This window comes from Berghia stephanieae, chromosome 3, assembly GCF_034508935.2.
Source record: "Berghia stephanieae isolate SIO BIC M18660-M18661 chromosome 3, UCSD_Bste_1.3, whole genome shotgun sequence".
Taxonomy (NCBI): Eukaryota; Metazoa; Mollusca; class Gastropoda; order Nudibranchia; family Aeolidiidae; genus Berghia; species Berghia stephanieae.
The window spans coordinates 28,174,543-28,196,590 of NC_088362.1; the positions used below are offsets into that span (position 1 = coordinate 28,174,543).

A 22,048-nucleotide genomic window follows, 5' to 3' on the forward strand; every position below is an offset into this window, starting at 1 on the left:
TTATTCTTGATTTTTATCGTTTTTATTTCATTAACTTGATCTCATTGTTGCGCGCTCTCTCTCTTCCCTTGCATGCACACACACACACACATTTTTACCTATTATGTTTCAACTATTATGACAATCTAATATATATATTATTTATATATATTTTGTGTTTACTTGAAAAACGTCATTTGTTTTGTGTTGTTCCCTTATATATGAGTCACAATTACTCCCTTTATCTTTCTCTCATCTTATTGGCTCATTTAGGCACCTCTAGTTTCAAGATCCTTTTACTTGCAAACAAGATGAGTCAAATATTTCTTTGACATGACAGGACTTTAAGTGATGTCTTCATGTTTTTTTGTTTTTTCTTATTGGCTGAAGAAGGGTTTTGAACCTGAATCGTTGTGTTTGGTATTTTTTGCTGTTCTTTTTCGAAGCTGTTATGTTCACTTTAGTTCATTCCTTTTCAAAGTCGATAGCTTCTAGCAGCTTACTATCACTTTAAAATTATAAAATTGAGCTTTTAATTAGAGCAATATCCACTAAATGTACTCATAGCGCTTTACAAGGGATCCCCGGCCAACAGCAACACTTAACATGTAGGACGGGACATATCGACTGTTAGGCGATATTACAATTTTATTCGGACAGAGACAATGCTGTTAACGGCCAGGTACTCATTTTACACCTGAGTGAGAGAATGTGAGTAAAGACTCTTTTCCCAGGACTCAACTATGCTCTGAACGAGGCTTGAACCCAGGACCTTCCAATCCGAAAGCGAGTGCCATACCACAAGACCACATAGCCACACTTTGACCTAGACTAGACAAGCTATCATAGGTAATGAATACCAAAAAAAAAAAAAAACAGAATATAAAATAATAAAAATTAAAATATATATAAATATTTAAAATGTTATAATCAAGACAACTCTTTGGCTTGAATTTTATTTGCAACTGATGACATTCCCGAACTAGTGGTTGTGGCATCAGACTTTTGTTGATCAACATTTTGCATTGAATCAGCAGATTGTTTTGATGTAGCTGGTGCAGTACATGATGATGATGATGATGATGAGCTCACTGCATTGTTATTACTGTTTGCTGCTGCTGTTGTTGGGTTTGTTAAATTTTGTGATTGCGACTGTGATGTGGTTGGCGTTGAATTGGGAGCTAAATTTGGACCTGGATCTGCAGAAGGGACTGAGGGTTTGGTAGTGTCCAAACTTGATGATGATGACTGTGGTGGTGGTGGTGGTGGTGGTGGTGGTGGTGTCTGGTTTGTTGAATGCGATGAGGAGGAGGAAGATTGAACAGGATGCATGGAAGAGGTGGAAGACACGATAGAGGAAGAGGATGTTGACGATTGAACACGTGCAGCTGTTGCAGGTGGTAAAGTGGGTAATGTTGAGGCAGCAGTATGGATGGTCGATGTGGAGGAGACAGAGGAAGATGAAATTGAAACATTGCTCCCAGTCGTTGTCTTCTGTACAGTGTTTGTAACATTTATGTCAGAGACAGTCGGGGAAGAAGACGAAGAAGAGGAGATAACAGAATTAGTCATGGTGATAACTGCAGATGTTTTAGTATCTTCTGAAGATGAAGATAGTGTAACTGCTACATCAGATATGGGATTTTTGTTGACATTATCTGCAGCACAGTTTGGAGTTAAACAAGTTACTGGCGGATTTTTTGATCTGTCAGTTTGTGATCTGCTTTCTAATTCTAATGCTGATACGTTTGGGTGCTCACTGGAAACGGGAGTCAGTGAATTTGATGTCGGGCGATTATTGTTGATAAGGGTGGAGGTGTTGGTGTCTGAAGTTATGGAAGCTGCCGCTGTAGTCGTTGATTGAACTTGAAATGATGATGATAAAGATGTTGAGGATTTAGGGCTCGTGGAGACAGCAGAGGGATGTGTCTGAGGTACATCACTGGTTGGTGAAGCTGTTTGCCCAATTGCCATCACAGGTGCTACCTTTTTCATTTCTGAGCCACCAGCATTCTGTTTTTGAAAGAAAAAAAATGATAAATATCTATTGGCAGCCATGCATTTGCAATAGTTGATGTGTGGAGTGTTCAAGATCAAGGCAAATGATTTTCTCAAAAATGTGCTGAATTTTAATCTTTTTTTGCATTTAACTATGTACAAAATAATTGGTATGATGCAATTAATTGTGCAAAACTTCTCTTTATCAAACGGTATTACCCACAAAGCTCCCTCGAAACTTCTGCCTTTATACAACTAATAATTTCCTCTGTAAATAATAATTTAAAAGAAAAAAAGCAAAACAAACAAACAAGAATTTCAGTCTCTAGAAAACTGTTTTTTTTAAAAACAAAAAACCCCCCAAAAAACAAAAAATCTAAACAAAAATAAAAACAACAAACGAACAAGAAATTAAGTCTCTAGCAAATTGTTTTTTAAAAACAAAAAAAAAAACCCTGATAGCCAGCTTTCGGCTTAAAGTGGAAAAAGGGCATCCTTGAGTGAAGTGGCTTACCCTTGGACTCTGAGCCAATGGGCTACTACCAAACTTGAGCAATCTTCCACCTCTTCCCTGGGGAGTCCTGCCCGGTGATCCCTTTGCCCTCCTCGCTTCTCTCTCAGCAGCGCGTTGGATTTGTTGTTTACGCAATGAGTCCATGATGTTGTCCATTCGGGCGACTCGTTTTTCTGTTCTTGGAGTACGTCCTGGGCCTCCTAAATAGCCATTAAAAAATTTAAAAAAGAAAGAACAGTAAAAGGACATTGCAACTTGGTTCCTATTTTTTTTTTTTTAATCCCAGTTTACAAAGTACAAGTAACTTTTTAAGCATTACTTTTTGTGCTTGAATTGCTACAATATACGTCACTGCCTCTAACAAGATACTCATTAACACCTGAGTTTGAGTTCGATAATGTCAAAGTGCCCAATACAAAAGCATAAAGTCAGATCAGCAATCTTTATCACCCATCGGATGAACGACCATGATCAACATTGGTTGACTTTGTTACAAGAAAAATAAACTGCACCATGCGGCCATCAATTTGACACTTAACACATCGACTTACCTAGAGCCCTCATTGGAGTTGTTTTCATACTACTCTCTGATTGGCTATCGTCAAAGTCAAAGGCACAAGGTTCAGGCTCTCTGCAAGAAAGATTTATATTGAAAAGAATAATTAAACAAAATTCTAATTTAAAAAAAACAAAAACAAATAACCCATCAGTGTATAGATCATCTACTAAACACTGATGGGTTATTTGTTTTTTTGTTTTTTCTAAAAAATAACCCAAATAACTCATCAGTGTATAGATCTTCAATAGCGTCCACACAATTTCCTGATACAGTAGTCTCCACTTATAAGCACACCCCTTGGAAATCAAACAAGAGTGAGCTTAATAGCGGGATTATTGTGCTTATTAACGGGTTCAGATTTTTTTTTGGATTAAGTCTACATTCAATGCTCATATTACAGTAAAAATACACAACTCTGACATCTTCATTTCCAAATGTATACATAATGGTTTGCACAAACTGCTTGGTTGAACCTGCCATTGGTCCATTTAAAAGTCATTTTTAGCTTTTCAATTAATTTTTTTTTTCGCAAAGGGGGGGGGGGGGGAGGTCATTAATAAAACCTTTTCTTTTCTGCCACAATAAGTGACAACATCATGCCATACCTATGGGATGAAGTATAAAAAAAGCTTGTGATTATTGCTCTTTTGATGATTGGATGCACCTGTCTCTGTCTTTCTTTCATTCTTCTTCTTTTTCTTTTTTTTCGTGCTGGTTCTGACTTTGTTCTAGGCCATTAAGTTGAAGATAAAGTCTGATAGTTTTAATTGCTTGTTTAACATAGGAGGCCGTTGGTGCAGAGTGCAGGTCTGGAACCCAAAATAAACTTGCCAACAGATGCATACATAAAATCAAAAAAGTCACAGACAAATAGTAGAAATGGGAAACTTGTCTTCACACTTCACATCGTAAGAATGCTTAACACCTCGGCAAACAAACTGGTCATCAAAATGACTTGATTGATGATTGGCTACGACCCCATCAGGTGACAGTCTGCGCCTTCCCTTCCCCCACTTCCAGCACCATGCCAACGTCACAACCCCCTTAATGGACATGCCTTACTCCTTGCTTATAAGCCAAGTCCTCTTCGGCTAAATCTATATAGTAAAAATTCTGTTTCCCCCCACCAAGTGTGCTTATGAACAGAGACCACAAAACCACTGTATCCATCAAGAGATTTGAATCATAATATTAAATGATTTATGGAATCACCAACTGAAGAAAGTATCTTCAATCAGTATAGGGCTCTTAGGTTTCACAGTAATGTATGTCTACACAAGGATTATTTTGTTTCAAGTCAAAAACAGAGATATCTGGCTCAAACAACGTATGAAATAGTAAAATGTAATAACCAAAAACCAATAATGTCTTTTAGATAAATAAATAAAATTAACACACAAAGAAAACGTTAATAGGATAGCAAATCCTTTCAGCCATTTATAAATAAGCTGTCAGCTTATCACCTTGATTCTTCCTCCCTAGACTCCTCCTTATCCACTTCCATGTCCATCTCTTCCTTTTTGGCAGCCTCCTGTTCTGATTCTGGGGCTCGTCTACCAGGGCACTTCCACTGTAAAGGGAGGACTTCACCCTTGGACAGCTTGTCAAACATAGACAAAATGTCTTCTGGCTTAGGCTCCCACAAGCCTACAATAAAATAGAATCATAACAATTTTTAACTTACTTTTGGGCACACCAGCACCAGTCAATTCATCAGAGGCTATCAAAAAAATATATTATGCATTCATAGATCAAACTGGAAGAGGGACAATTCCTTGTCTTTCTTTTTTGTTTCGGTGTGTGTATTTTTATTTTCATGCCAATAAACTTTAAGCCCACAAAGCCTGATACATACCTGCCTATTTGAAAATTTAAAAATCAATAATCAACACAAAATTCATCAGTAATAAATGGTAAAATTTCAGTAAAACAAAACTAAACCATAAAAAAAGGAAACCAGTATACATAAAATAAACTTTGTTGTTGACGGCTACCATTATGAGTTAGCGATCGACTTGAGTTTCACAGACATGTACTGAACAGTATCCTTTTAACCTTAAGAAAAAAAATTTTCTCCATAAAATTGCAGAAACTTAAAAAAAAAAAAGAATTTCTCTAACATTGCGACAAATTGAATTGAAACAAAAATCCGTAATATTTCTTCCATTTCTGTAAGTCCTTAATAGTCATCCAATTTCATCATGCTTCTAAAATATGCACACACGTATATATATATATATATATTATATATATATATATATATATATATATATATATATATATATATATATATATATATATATATATATATATATATATATATATATATATATATAAGTATCAATCCACTATTAAGGTGACCACTGTGAAATGCACCAATTGGAGGACCAAGCATATGTCTTGTTCAAATTGATTAAACTGTTCAATCTTTGTTCAAATGAGTATAGTTTGATTCCCTACAATGATTTATGAACACAATTCTGATGCTTGATGATCACAATGGTATATAGAAAATTACTCGGTCCCCCTAATGTTTTACTAAGTGTTTCTGTAGCTTTAAGGAGACATTTGGTAAAAACATGTTTTTAGGGAGACCACATTAAAAAACCCTTTTAGGGAGCCCAGTATATGTTTATATATGTGTATACCTAAGAGTGCATTTTCAAGTGAGCTACCACCAAATTGTCTAAAATAAAGTAAGTCCTTAAGATTAAGAGCTTCATGGCCATAGTGTCGAAGCTTATCCCAGCCAGTGTGCGTAGAGTGAAGTGGCCGAGCAACGCATTTACTAACTCCTGGGAAGGTCCATCCCTCAGAAGGGGCGCTCAGGGAAATAACCTGGGACTCAAACACGGCAAAAAATATTCCCAGTTGCTCCGTGCGCCATTGTTTTTGCAGTCCCCGACCCCTTTAGAAACCTGACGACCCAGGTTAAGATCAGAGATAGAAGGGACCAGGCAGAGGAGTTTATTTGTTGTTGTTGTATACCACTGAATGGACTGTTGTTTTGTTTTGTTTTTAAGGGTTTTACGGCGCTTGCAACACATTAAGGTCATATCAGCGCCAGTAAAAAGGAAGAAAATGGGATAGTAAAAAGTTCTGGAACTACAATTAGAGCACCCAAGAAAAAGTAAGGCAAAGGGGATTTGTTTCAAATAGGAAACAGTAGATTCCAAGAGCCCACTATCAAAGTACTTAGTTTGAGATCACCTAAACGTCTCATTCAGACACAAGCACAGGTCCCAACAAAGAGGGATACACTCAAATGTTTACAAAGCATAAATAATATGTAAACAAAACAATAAAGAGCATAACAGACAGATGATTTACAAGGGAAAAATATAATCTCCCAAAACTCGAACTATACATTTGACTGTTTCCCTCCCAGCCAGGTCCTGGACAAAACCAAGTAATCCACCATCCCGAGACAAAGACAGAAAACAAGTTGGAAAACAGACATAGGGGGATAGAAGACGCAACGAGTACGTCCCTGCCCATTATGGGAAGTCGGGAACCCCACCCAGTGAATGGAGTTGGATGGATAGGACAGCAGATCTGATGGACACAATGAACGGCTTCAATCAACATCTCATTCACTTTAACTTGCACAATGCTTGCTTTGGTTTCGTGGTAGACAGTTCGTCTGACGCCCGAGTTGCCAGGGTTCGAATCTATATTTGTGGCGATGCAGAGTCATTGTAAAAGTCTCATTTACAGTCTCACTTGTGTTAATTGGAGTACGTTACTGAATTGTAACAACGTTGTTCGTTGTGTCCATATAAATGTACTACCAGCTGCACGTTGAGCTCATTGTGGGTTTTATGATACATCAAGCTCGTGTAAAATTACATTTACATTTGACCGAAAAATGATACATAACGATAGAAGTCTACAAATCATATTGCAGGTTTATTTCAGTTCCAAAAGCCATCACAAACATTCATCCACTGTATCACATAAGTCTTTGGTCACCAAATAAAAGCATGAAGTTTGCTATGTGTACAGTGCAACATAAAAGGATAGAAACAGTTTTACTGATAAAACCCTCAAATGATAACAAACCAATATGTTGTTGCTGGTAAGTTGCTTAATTGCATTTGTTAAAAAGCATAAACTGTGAAGCAAAAGTGTTGAAAATCGTTTGAATAAAGTTTAATGCAAAAAAAAATAATTCTTAAGCACTTTATGCCGTTCTAAGCTGTCGTTGCTGCATTTTTTTTCATTATTAATTATTATTATTCTGATTAAGGATGAGGGGATAAAGAAAGAATGAAATTAAATGCACAGAGGTGTCATTTCTTGACAGTCGCCTCTAAAGATTGCAACTCTTAAAATATCATAAAAAGAATAGTGAAATTTTACATTAGGTATCTAGAAAATGCTGAACATAAAGCTACATTGGCCAATTAAGTTAGGGTTAGTAGAAAGACTTTTTATTCTGCCATATCTGATTCTTTCAGATAGTTCTACATAGCTGCCAACTTTTCAAAAATAAAATAAGGAACGCTCATTTGGCCCGGGATGAGGGACGATGTGTGCCGAAGCCCCCCCCCCCCCCCCCTTCATCGAATCGCAACATATAAAAGTCAGCCTTTTTAATTACTATTACTAACACTAACAAGTTTGAGATGACAGAGGCTAGTCCAAATGTTGCTCAATTATCGGGTTTAGTACCAGCACATTTGAATCGTTAAAATGACACTTTCCACAATGATTGTTGTTTTGTTTTTAAGGGTTTTACGGCGCTTGCAACACATTTAGGTTATATCAGCGCCAGTAAAAAGGAAGAAAATTGGATAGTAAAAAGTTCTAGAATTACAGTTGAAGCATCCAAGAGAAAGTAAGACATAGGGGAACTGGGAACAAATAGGGATCAGATGTAGATTCCAAGAGCGTATCACCAATGTACTTAGTTTGAGATCACCTATAAGTCTTATCCGGACACAAGAACAAAATCCAACAAAGAGGAACACACTCAAATGCTTACATTATACATTAAAAAATAACAAATATAGTAATAATACATAACAGAGAGATGATTTACAAGGAAAAAAATATCATCTCCCAAAACAATAAATATGCATTTGACTGCTTCCCTCCCAGCTAGGACTCCGGCGAGGGCCAGGAAAAAAACAAGTAATCTCATTCCAAGACAAAGACTGAAAGCATGTTGGAAAACAGATATAAGGGGATAGAAGACACAGTGTGTACCTCCCTGCCCGCTATGGGAGCTTTCCACAATGAGATCAAAATTCAGAACGGACAATATAAAGAAAGAATTCAACTGCCTCAACTTTGATAAGGACCAATACACAAGAAGCACAATTGTAAAATAAATGAAATAACTTAAGATGGTTAGAAATGCATAACTACCAACCTGGTACATCACTTGAGAGGGCGTTTTGGGGTAAAAATTAGGTGAGTTCAGATAAAAAGTAGACGATTGCATATATGTTTTCTTTCATGCAACATAATGGTCTGTAAGTAGTATACTATAATAGTAGTTATAGTAAAATGCACCTCTAAATATTAGAGAATTCCTACTTCTTTACTTTGACAAGATAAACACACCTAAAATGGAGTATACTTATTTTTCTTGAACCTAAACCGTTACAAAAGCTTGCTTGAAAAAAAAAAAATTAAAATCAGATGAAGATGTTTTTAAAGGGATTAAATTTATATATTTCATAAATTAATAAAGGGAAATAATCATTGTCATCTTTAATCAATATAAGCAATTGATTTTCTTATTGAATACCTTCCAATCAAAAAGGTGGATTTAATTTTATTCTTAATTAAAATAATATTTGTAACAAATAGTGAAAGTATCAATACTGTCTTAGAATATTCAAAGTATATCGAGGCTAACATCCATATCCTATGCAAATCTCCAATACATTATGAAAGGTTTGAGTAAAATACAGGCGTCATATAAACGAATGGAACTTTTTTAATTGTTGAAAATCATTTATGATAGAGGCATAATTCAAATTAAAGAGCTACACAAATGGAGATTATGCTCTCACTGGACACCAATAATAATGATAATAATAATAACAACAATAGTAGTAGTAGTAATAGTAATAATAATGGATCAATAATAATAATTCATTAGGCTCACATGGCTTTTTTACCACAAATTAGTCAAAAATTACAAAATACGGATTTTGAACTAAAAATAAGCACTTACTGACTCAGGAAGTCAAATACGGAACAAATCCGTTTTTAACAGAACGGTTGACAGCTATGGTTCTACAAAGCATTTGTCTCTCAAGCTGAGCAAATGAATGTTCATATAATATAAAAAAGGATATTGCAATGATGAACAGATTGTACTATATAAAGATAAAACGTTTTTGTAAACCCCCAAAATATGTCAATAACACTATACAATACAATGAATGTAATACAAATCAAATTCATGATTGTCATTACACCGATTGAAACGCTCTTTCCCTTCTATATTTATTTCTTTCATTAAAAATCTTTGTCTTCACCAAACTAATTAGTGTACCTTCAGGGATTCCTTTTTGTGAAAATACCCTGTGGTGTTTTAAGAACAGAATAATTTCAGACTTTCTAGGTAATGATCCCCTTGAACCATGTGCTGAAACATCTTCGACAAAGTTTTTAAAATATGACTTGACTCTATCTGTATCCTCATCTGACCATGACATGTATCTCCGATTTTTGCTTGAATTCCTCTTGGGTTCAGTTTGTTTTGAAGAACACGTAAGCTGATTTGGCACTCCTGCTTCACCATCAAATATTTCTTCTTGATTTGCAGCTGTTACTATGGATGTTCCAAAATTTGCATTTGAGTCTCTATTCACTACAAAGTCATTTGTTTCAATGTTACAATTTCCTTCCCCAGTGACCGATGCTGAGTTATCAATTTGACCCAAAAAATGACCAACTTCTGTTATTTCTCGTATTGCAAGTGGACACTGATAAATGTTTTGATTGATTGATTCACTGTGTCCCATATGTCGATAGAAGACATCTCTCTCGTGTTGTGGGACATCAAGTAAGGCAAATAATGTCGAAGCTCGGTGCCTGAATTTATCAGCTATTAACAACTGGGGTTTCTCTAAATCCTTTACTAAGGAAGTGACATATTTGATGGCAATGTAACCACTTACATGATCTTTGGATATTCCTGTATTTGGAAAAAGAAATGGGTTGTCTGAAATATCAACAGCTTTACGCTCCTGTGCAAGTTTCCTTAAAGGCTGAATTGTGTCATTGGGTATCAACACAGGGACCAACATCTTGCTTCCCTTTCCAGACTGATAGGCCAGCTTATACTTCTCAAGTAACGCTTTTTCCAGAGGATCAGTGACATGTTGTACAAGCTGGGGATCAACCCATACACCTGAATCTGCATCATTCCAGTCTTTTAACAACATCCTTGCGGGTTCTCCGCCTCTCCTCGCATTAAACATTGTAAGCCTAGCTACGATGACATTGCGAAGCCTAACAAACATATGTGAATCAAATAATTGATAATCATCCTCACAAATACGGACCATCTCTTCAGTAATAAATTGCCGTAGCTTCTTTATATCATTCTCTAATGGCATCTCTTTGGGTTTTCTCAAATTTGTTCTCTTTGCTTCACATTGAACTCTGGCTGTAAAAAAAATACTATCCCAATTATAATCCAGGACAGCTTTGAACAAATCTATCTCTGCGGATTCTTCCATTTTGTTTTGCATTATATATTCCCCTTTTAAGAAATTAATTAACTTTTTCAATATAAATCCAATTGAAAGCTTCAAGCCTGCTTTCAATGTCCCATCCTCTTTCAAAGTCATTTCAGAAATGGTTTGCGATATTTCATTAAAGTTACAACGCTTCACCACGTCCTCTCCAGAGAAAGAAGGTTGATTTGTTCTCTTCCTAGTTTTTAAAATCAAATTTCCTAAGATGCGTAAATCACTCATTATAACTTTTCTCTCCTTCTTTGAACTTTTACTCCACAATTTTGTTCCTAACAATACTATAGCTTTGTCTGATCGACACAAATTTCCCACTTCATCATTCCGAAATTTGTCAAGAATATTCTCCTTTATTTCTTTACTTGCATTGGGAGCCACGGGATAAAATTTTACAACCCCAGTACACAGAGCATGCTCAGTACTACATTTCTTTTTGTGTTCATAAACCCTTCGTCCAGAGTAAAACCCCTTACAGCCAGCACACATAACAACTTCATGTGACCCTTGTGCTCTCTCACGCATAACTATTGAATTGTTTCTAGTGTTTGAATAAAAAATGCCCTTTTTCTTGAGATTCTCCATTGTTCTATCCCTTTCCTTTACAGGCTATTTCATGGCCTCTGTAACTTCTGTCTCATCTTTGTGTTTCCTCATCAAATGCCTTGAGAGTTTTGTTTGCAACTGTCCACAGTATGGACAGGGTCTCCTTGGCTTTTTGTATTTCTCTGGAAAAAAAAGAAGAAAATAAAGCACATCATGCTATGAACTATGAAAATAAATCAATAGACAGATCGTATGCACATCAGCTACATGACAGCGATAGAGAGGAATAGCATTCCAAATATTTAAGGCCTGGACAAGTAACTGTCATAATTCCTTCTTGTTATATACTTTTCTACCATCTATTCCTTTGGAAGAGGTATGTTAGATTTGTGGAGACCTCTGCCACATAACAAATCCAGTGAAAAGACGCCATATTTTTGTTTTGAAATAGAAATAAATAGATCAATCCACCCACTTCACTGGGTTCAGGGTTCCCTCTTCATTATAATCAAAATATGAACATAAATCGGAATAGTAACACATTGAAGTCTCATCTGAATACATAGATTGTCCTTTGTTGTTTCAGCGAAAAATCAGACAGAATGTCAAAAGAATTTTAGGTTTTTCCCCAACCACCCCTTGGAGGGATCAGTATCAGCGGAATGGTAAGCGTCATGTTTTTTACGTTGAGCAACAAAATTTACTCCAAATGCTTCACTCGACCCAGGCGGAAAAGCAATCAAGAATAGACCCAAGTCCTATCCAAAGACTAACATTTCATTTAAGTTTATTGTAGGCCCTTGGCCAATCGACAAAATTCAATTCACATAAATTATTTACAACAATCAGAAATTAATTATATCAATAATAGTAATAGAATGCAATGAAGGCAATATCATTAATAATAATAATAATAATAATAATAATAATAATAATAATAATAATAATAATAATAATAATAACAGTAGCGGCATAAGTAACAATTAATATAGTAACAAAAGTAATAATAGACTATAGTTCATAGTCATAACAATGACTTTCTTTGTCATTGAGGGAGTGAGAAAACATCACCGGCTGGCAGAACAAACAGCCGACATCAATCAAACGTCCTCCAGACCGGTTGAGCATCGGCTTCATTAATTCCTTAAAGACTTCCCCCCAACTGCCTGAACGATGCTGATGCCCAGACAACTTAATCCTGATTTATATTTTGTGGGAATGAAATATGACATGTATATGCCGGAAATATTTCAATAACAAAACACTGTTCAGATAGAAAATATTTGAGTCTTGCCTTTGTTAATTGACAAGGTAAGTTAGGAAAATAAATGCTAGTAAAAACGATCAGCAAGTTCGTGAACACTGCTTCTCAACTCGAACATATGTTTTCATCAAATCTACACACATCATGTTGTGAGCTGAATTTTAATGATCTCAGTTGTCATTGAAAGGACACCCAAGAATTTTAGAATAAAGAAAAATATTGAACCTGGAAGTCAAAAGGGTTTGTAGCACAGCAGACATTATCAAAGTATAATTTTAGTACCGACAAATTAAAAAGAAAATGTGCTTTTCTTTAAATGCTCCCAATCATCATATACTGTTTAGGTTGCAAGATTAATAAAAATGTTATCTACTCTGATTCTCGTTAAGTTTCCAGCTGGTCTGTGAAAAAAAGCCTTAAGCATCATAGAAATACAAAGAAACAGTTTTAATATATAGATGGGTTGTAACAAAAAAACCATTTTAACACTTACAATACAAGCAATTTAAGTCTATTACAGACAAAAAAAAACCCCAATAAAATAAACATGAACATTTTTATGGCTGGTTTCACTGATATCACTCACACATTGGGGTTTCAGATTCTAAGATGTCCACCCTATCAAATTTGGATTTGTGCTTGTTATGTAAATGGTAGCGTATTTTGCGACGCAGCACTGCCAAAACAGAAAAAAAATGCAATAACACAAATGCAGCACCATGGAGGGGGTGGAAGTTTTCTTTTAAAAGGAATGGGTAAATTAAAATTGATCCCACAAATATCAAAGGAGAAGAATGACAAAAAAATGACTCACCATTGCACGTAACACGTTGGTTTGCAAGTGTATAGCATTCGGGTTGAACCTGGGTCCCAGACTGGCAACGAGGTTCAGTCTGTGATAGTTGTGGATGAGGCTCTGACTGAGTTGGGGAATGAGCACTAGGTTCCAGAGACAATGATGTACTCAGCATTGGGTACCTCACAGAGTACGTAGAGGAATCAGACTCGGAGTCAGCAACAAAATCGGGACCCTGTATATTTTGTGGAAAAGATGACAGATCAATCAATTTATTCATGTTGACAATAAACATGAAGAGCCATTGTTTAATAATCCAACTAAACAATTAGCTGGTTAATAATGCAAGTATAATAAAAAAGAGTTGAGAAAGGCAGACATATTGTCTAAGTATTTAATATGTTCAACTGTGCTTGGATAAATATAGATACACCAACCAGGGTTTCAGTAAACCGTTTTTAACCAACTCTTTAAATCCTACACCAGGACCAACAACTACAAAACAATTTTTTATATCACTACGATTCTGGACATATAAACGGTTGTCATTGCAACAATATGAACTTCCTAACCTTGCAACTGCAATATAGTTAACAAAAAAAGTTGATAAACATTACGATGCAAGAGAATTTGGACAAAATGCGAGATCAAAAGTATAATCCCAACAGAAGCTATTTTAATTTTTCCTGGAAACGCATCATTTTCACATTTTGTCAAATAAAAAAACAAACGACTTCAAATGTGAATGGCTCATCAATGAATATCACTTCAAAATATAACGAGGAAGGTTTAAAATAGTGTTATTGTTGGCGAAGTCCACTGCAAAGAAAAATTTTTAACAACAAAAAACTAGGAGATCTCACTGGTGTAAAACAGTGTTGTCCTTGTCCTGAAATATTGTATTGCGCCTAACAGACTGCAGGTCTCATCTTTTGTGGCAAATGTGTTTTGTCCACCACAAAATATGGTGATGTGAAGCATTTTGAGCATGGTGCCAACTGTGGATAAACGCTATACAAATGTTATGATTTTATTTTAATGTACATACTTACCACAAATGAATCATGTGATATGGAACTTTGTTCTGCATCACTTTCAGGCTCTGAGTTGGAGTCTATATAGAAAATAAAAAACAACAAAAAAAAGCTGAAGACTATCATGTGCAAGTTTTTCTCTAAACTCTTAAACAAAAAATCATGCCATCTTATGCTGTAAAAGGATTTTTTAAAAATTATTTACCTTATGACTATTGTCCTTTGGAAAAAAAAAGAAAATTAAGTCCGAAACCTTCTGGCTATTTTCTTTTAAATTTCAAGAACGTCAGAGTTGGCAAGGGAGGACGGAAATATAATTCCAGAAACCAATCTGTCTATAATCATATCCATATGATAGTTTTTCGTTCAAGATTCAGGTACAGTCCACTTAGGATAATCGCAATACCTTGGGATCATCGAAAATGTTGGGATTAACCGAAATTCAGTTTCCTGTCCACTATTTCAACATTTTACACATTTATTGTCAACTCAAACCAGTAAATAATATTCTTAGTCAACCACATACAGAGCAATTTGATTGAAACAAAAACCATATGGCAGCCCCGTGTAGATTTGTCAACCAAAAGCAGCTATGAAGCAAGCCGATATCTTATTCAGATTGGAAGAAGTTTCAATCTTTTTTCTCAACAATTCAACATTTGTCAGAGTTAAAGAGATTAGCCTTAATGAGAGACAATAAGCTCTCACCAAACTCATTGGTCACAATGCACAGTTGTTAATCCTAAAACAAAGGATATCGCTCAGTCTCTCTTTATAACTGTCATTTATAACCTGTTGTCAAGATTATGACCAGCCCCACCCCTCTTCTATTTAATGGCCACCGATGACGTCACAAACCCATACTGCAGAGCCCCGCCCTCTTTCGACTCTAACAGAGTGGTGACACACTACTGTAGCATTAAATCCTGCTCACTCTCGATTCTTCAACCTGTCACGATTTCATCCATGATGAAATTTAATCATGATATACTGTTTGATTTCTTGAATTTACCACTTTTTAAAAAACCGAAGTTTGTTGCAATTAACCAGTGACTTTTATATAGAATTATTTCCATTGCTTAGGAAATATTGTGATTAACCGAAAGTTGCGATTAAAGAGTTGCAATTATCCGGAGTGGACTGTAATAGTATTACACATCATGACTCAAAAAAAAAAAAAAAAGCAAACTATGTGTACCTCAATGTTATTCATTTCCTCATCAAATTACATTCTTACCATTAACATCATAGATCACATCAAAAGGGTTGTCTGGATTGACAGCAAGACATTTTTCAGGATTTTTAAAGCTCAAATCTCTCTGATCTGAAGTTACAAAAGAAATAGCATATTCTCAACATTAAACTATGATTTTGTGATGGCTGTGATATGGCATACTGTATGCATAAAGCAAGATGCAAAGACAGGTTTAAGTTTAAATTATTTTATATTCTTTTCAAAAATCCATTCTAGTTTTGCCAAAATAAAATAAACACGAGAAGTGTTGAGTTGGATAGCGCTAAAACTAAAAGTAGTAGTGGTAGTAGTAGTAGTATTAGTAGTAAACGACAGATCTTACTCACTAGTGTGAATCTACAGTCTACAGAAGTTCCCGAATTATCTGACTCCACTTCCAAATGACTGACTGACAAGTGACAATCATCAATCGGTGTGTGATGTCTACCCTATTGAAAATCTTAAATCAACTGTGATGTAATAAGAATGGCCAATAACTTACCATTATAATTATCTCGGTGTCTCTTCAATGATGCCTCCAGCATCAATTTACCCCACGATGCCATAGACGTCTAGTTTGGAACTCAGCAAGTGACGAAAAAATACTTGCGGCTATAGAGAGGACGTCCGTCGGCCACTCTCTTTGTAAGTCAGTAGTCAGTGGTTATCAGATATCTTGGTTCTTGAAAAATATAGAAACACAGCGGTTCATTTAAAAAGACTCTTTTGTAGATCAAGTTATAATGTTAGGTATTGCACTTTAAAATCTCTTCAGACATAGAACGAGTCAACTTGACGTCTAGACCAAATCATTTCGAAGATCGATATGGCAACAGCAACGCCTGGAATGGAGGATTTAAATGCGGCATCTGACGATTCTACTGCTATGACAGAAGATGCTCCATTTCACGACGTCGAGATGGCTTCAACTGGCATCAGGCATCAACATGCTACTCAATAATGGGTTTGATGAAGCGTTTGACTAAGAATAAAGGCCGAGCTGATAACTGATAACCACCTACTACCGACTTGCAGAGTGAGTGAGTGCCGAGTGCCTCTTTATGCGCGAAATTGACTAAACATACGTTTCACGAAAAAAGAGTTACTATGTTTGCTTGTCTCTTGTCACCAAGATAAGAATCCGGACCAAGATTCGATAAATCTGTTTCTAAAAATAGATTATAATTCGTATATCTTGTTCATTCCTCAGTTCATCAACTTTCACACAATTTTATATTAGGTTTTCATTACTATAAAAATCCATATAATGCTCTAGAATTTTAGAGAAAATTTCGGAAAGATATATTGCCTCACTATTGAAATATATCGATGAAAACACTGGTACCCCTATTGTACTTTTTTCAGGCGGTCACCTTATTGACCAACGTGAAAATTTAGGCATAACTCTTCTTACTGTGGTGTTTAACAAATAACTTCAATACTATGATTTACAATTATATATCCTTGACGGTTGGGTTGACAACCTTAAACTAAAAATAGAAAAGTGAATGTGCTAGAGGTCAAATCAATAGGGGGACCGGATTTTGGTCTCCCTATTGGTAAAGTACTGTAAAATGAACTAATAGGGTACCAAAAGTCTCCACGTATTAACATATATATATATATATTAATTATATTTATATTTTATATAATATTAATATTATATATAATATAAATATTAATAATATATAAAATAATATATATAATTATATATATATATAATATTATTATAAAATATATAATATATATATATATAATATATTAAATATATATATAATATAACAATATATATATATATATAATATATATATATATATATTATATAATATATATTATATATATATGTGCCTTATCATACATTTGTTATTGGCTTTGAGCACCATGATGAAATATATCTAAACTAATATTATCAATTATTATTTTGTTGTAAAAATATCCCGATCAGAGCTAAAAAAATTATGGTAAATAATTGAATATGGAATTAATTAAATTAATTTCACCATTCATGATCTAAAGAAACTAAAGAGACAAAATATTTTGGAGTTATTATTGACATCGAACCTCCAAAGACAGAACAAAATAAATATGAATGGTAGAAGCCAAATTCTGTCCCAAGATTTCTCACATGTACCACATCAAAATACAAAAAAAGTTATTACAAAGAAATGCTATTTAAAAACAAACAAACAAACAGCCTAGATAAACTAATAATGGATTATTAATGTTCAATCTGGGATCACGCTTACCTTTCTCACTGCTAAAATTGTATCTCGCCTCATCTTCTTCCTCAACCCTCCAGGAATCTTCTGTCTTTGAATTATCTTTTACGTCTGATTCCATTTTATGAGTGGCTTGTATGGTTATACTGCAGAGTTATGAGATAATCTTGAAGGAAAATATATAAGGAGACTGCACATCCGGACATCACCTGATTGGAAAACTAAGAGAAAAAAAAATCAATTTCATCCTGATCGTAACGACTCATAGCCGCCAACTTTTCAAAGAGCTAAAATGGGGTATCGTAACATGCACTACCTTCATGACCCAAAACGACAGTATAGTTGGACTATTACTAAAAAATGTAATCTAAATACGCTTCAACAGTCATAACGTCACTTCCCTCGCGATGACGCATGGTAACTTAGTAACTGGCTCTAAACTATCGGAACAATGGCGGACGTCTTATGAAATATTTCTCCGACGAGCAAAAAAGCGTATCCAGAGGAAAAAAAAACCATAAATCTGATCATGTTTTGACTTTTACACATTCTGATCACAAGACATATAAAAAGTTCTAGCCAGCATGAAGAATAAAAAGTACTGATTTTCTTTGTTTAGATCCACGATGGCCGTCGTTGCTGGGCCACGTGACATCAGACTATTGAATCCAATTGAGATGCGAAACCTTAAAGCTTACATGAAATACTTTATACATGTCTGTTCCCATTGTAGCCGAGCCCCGCTATACTATTGCATATGGTATTTGAAGGGACTCTACTCTACCGCATGCATAAGGCCTATGTATCAACATGTTGATTGGTCAGTCACGAACCTCTCACTAGCCTCATAGTAGTGTAATTTGTGGTATACTACACAGAGTGCTCAGAAAAACGTCGATAGTACACAAAACAACTACTATTTTCCCACCCCCACCTCATCTCTGTTCCCAATAAATTATGCATGCCATATGTGCTTTCTTCTCTTCTTCTCAAGTGTATTATTATCTTTCTTCTCAACTGGGTACAAAACTTATCCCAGAGGCGTGTGGCAACAAATATTACCCCCTTGAAACTTATAGTTAGTCATGCATTATTCATTCGAGTTATATGTAGTCTTAGTCCTAGAACGAGGATTTTAAAAATTCATGTTGCAGCCTAGCTGTACTAATGTAGTTCTTAATTTAATAAAGTTAATGAGTTATTATTATTATTATTGATATTGAACACACCACATTCTCATGAGATTAGACAATGACAATGACCTAATAATAACTCAGTAGGCTGCAGCTAATCGAAGTCGAGTCTGAATAGTCTACTGTGGCTATTCGGACTCAAATTCCAATGCACGTGTGCAATTAACAGATTATTCGGACTCAGTCTGAATAGTCTTCCCTAGCAGTGTAGTTTTTGCTTGTTTTTGTTTTTTTAATATTTTAATTATTGATAATTGCATAAAATTAGGCAAATGCAAATCAAAATTACGATTGTAGTCTAAACCCACTTTATTTGACGAGAAAGACAAAAGCATGGATCAATTGGAAGTACAGATAAAAATTTAAAAGAAAAGAGTTAAAACTCTTCAAAAATAACAAAAGTCAGTCAAAGTAACTGTGGTATAAATGAAGAGCTTTTCTAACATAACACAATGTCCAAATAAAAGCAGGACAAAAAATAATTAGTATAAAATTACATAATATTCTGATAGTGTGAGACGGGCAACAATCCTTCTACAGTCGAAAGTAGGGGTATGAGGTGAGTCAGTGTGATATGGGCGAGCTCTTTTGCTACTGCTTTATCACTCCCACCCTCTGCCTACTGCCCACATTGTGTCGTCCTCCCCTCTGTATGCGCACGAACATTAGAGTTTGACGATTTATAGAATAGAGTCCCAACTCAGTAACAGTAATATAGATAGTAATACACCGTGCTATAACATTAACAACAAAATTACATTTTTTAACTTGCAGATAGCGGTCATATTCGTTATTCGCCGTAGTAGGAGTAGATATTCAATCATTTCAATTAGGTATTTGCAGTAGTATTGCAAATGAGAGTTCATTCTGTATTTGCAGTAGTAGCCTACGAGCCTAGAGCATTATTGGGCACAAAATATAAATAAACTACATTACTATTATTAATAATATTATTTTGCGTTTCGTTGACGATGATGATGATGTGTCTGTTGTTGTGTAGTGATGTGGTGGTGATGATGTAGTAGTGGTAGTATGATGATGACTATAAGGATAATGATGATGATGTAGGTGGTGGTGGTTGCTGTAGTTTTGATAATGATGTGGTAGCTGTGGTAGTAATGATGATTGGATAGTTGTGGTTGTAGTAGTGGCGGTGGTAGCGATGGTGACGAGGAGGATGATGATGATGTACGGGTTGTGGTGGTTGCTATAGTTTTGATAATGATGTGGAGGTTGCTATGGTAGTAGTAGTAATGATGATGTGGTGGTGGCTGTGGTAGTAGAGGTAGTTTATTGATGGTAACTTCTATTATTTACAGGAGCACTGCTGAGATATGAGTCATGAGCAACGGGCGAGAGTGTGTGGGTGTGTGTGTGTGTGTGGCTGTGAGAGAGAGAGAGAGAGAGAGAGAGAGAGAGAGAGAGAGAGAGAGAGAGAGAGAGAGAGAGAGAAAGAGAGAGAGAGAGAGAGATTCCTGGAAATTTATAAAATATATATTTAACTGTAAATAATGCAATAAATGGGGACGGAACTATTCTCATTAAACTAATCTGACAGATAGTCAGATAAGCTGATAGATTTCAAGATGTGAACGAATGATCAAGTCAGAGAAGTGGGGACAGGGAAATTTTTTCATGGATTGGATTGGGGTAACAAAGACAAAACAAAACACGATCTTGTAAAATTTCAGACTTGAAGGAAAAGTTGAAACGTTCATCTCAATCCTCAGTCACACAAAATGTTTCCATCATTCCTCCTTTTCTTTCCTTCTCAAACACTTAGAACAGAAAATAGTGTTGTGTTCAGTGAGGGGACAAAAACTAATTTTCAGAGACGGGAGACCGATTCTTCTACTGCCACTGCGACGAATAGTGGTTTCACAGTGGCCCCAATACTGCGAATGCGAATACGCACTGTACCTTACTGTAAAGCACTTCGTTATTAATTCATCATCTCAGACCCAGGCCCCACTGCCACTACTTTGGTGTTCAGTAGCTCAAAATACATACTAATATCATGTTTGATTAGTGATCATAGGCATAGGTGATGGGTTACCCTAAAAATTGTCCATAAAAATAAAAACTTCAAATTCCCCCAGATCGCCCCGTCAACAAATCAAAACCAACAACAACAAAAAAAGGACATTGACAATAACCAATTTGGGTATGCATTAATTCTACAATTCCAGCAAACATTTGAAAATCAAGTTATAGATCGAATAATTTGATAATTTACAATTATTTACCCCTCAACTTCAACTCTTCTTCTCCCGGTATTTCTTCGCCATACACAATATGAGCATAGTGATCTCCCTTGCAAATTTGCAACATAGTTTAATTAAAGCTTCGCCATTCTCTTCGTTTATGCCATCTCTTTTCAACAACTCAAAAGATATTGTAAGATATAGTTATTTTTTTTTTCAATATACTATAAATCCTAAATCCTAGTGTTTGGATCAATTGATACAAATGAATTTGACATTATAATAAAGCAGGATAAAACTAATCAAAATACTAATTCTTCGAAAATACTGGATACGAACATAGCTGGAGTAAATGCCCTTAGTTGTTTATCTCTTTTAAGGCTGGGTGAATAGCAAGAAAATCCATATGATAGAGTCTTTGAATTGTATATCCGGATACAAAATTAAAACCCGATTCTTTTCTTTTACTTTTAGCTATCTATTATTGGTCTATTGGTCTCAGTTTATAAACACTCCGCATAAGCACAACCTGGCGAGAAGCATGCTCGGGTCGTAAAACAGAGAGTTTACTATACAAACCAACCCCACTTAAGGCACGCTCGCTCAAATGGACTCACCTTATAAGCACGTTCATTTTTCTAACCATTATAAAAAAATGATATAGAGATCGAATCAAATGTGGTTTTGTGAAACAACTGAAATGATCTGTTATTATTATATCTTTTTCTGAAACCTCTTCAATTATTTTATATTTTGTTTTAATTTCAAAGGCACCGTTTTGTCATTATCA

At 35.3% G+C, this 22,048-nt stretch overlaps 1 protein-coding gene across 1 annotated transcript; it reads right to left on the minus strand.

Moving 5' to 3' along the window:
* Positions 1 to 888: 888 nt before the first annotated feature.
* On the minus strand, positions 889 to 21,360 carry LOC144967481 (uncharacterized). Its single transcript, XM_078904788.1, has 6 exons — positions 21,301 to 21,360; positions 17,889 to 18,082; positions 4,514 to 4,697; positions 3,043 to 3,122; positions 2,492 to 2,691; positions 889 to 1,992 (listed from the first exon to the last, which is right to left on the minus strand). The coding sequence occupies exons 2-6, from the start codon at positions 17,980 to 17,982 to the stop codon at positions 910 to 912; spliced, it is 1,641 nt and encodes a 546-aa protein (XP_078760914.1). The 5' UTR covers positions 17,983 to 18,082; positions 21,301 to 21,360; the 3' UTR covers positions 889 to 909.
* Between the last annotated feature and the right edge of the window lie 688 nt (positions 21,361 to 22,048).

What these genes read in the sequence shown, in the direction of transcription:
- LOC144967481 (XM_078904788.1), bottom strand. Translation starts at nt 17,982, where the DNA reads ATGGAATCAGACGTAAAAGATAATTCAAAGACAGAAGATTCCTGGAGG. An exon ending in TCTAGGGAGGAAGAATCAAG is followed by an intron (nt 3,123 to 4,513) that starts GTGATAAGCTGA and finishes TCTTTCTTGCAG; the next exon opens with AGAGCCTGAACCTTGTGCCT. An exon ending in AACTCCAATGAGGGCTCTAG is followed by an intron (nt 2,692 to 3,042) that starts GTAAGTCGATGT and finishes ATGGCTATTTAG; the next exon opens with GAGGCCCAGGACGTACTCCA.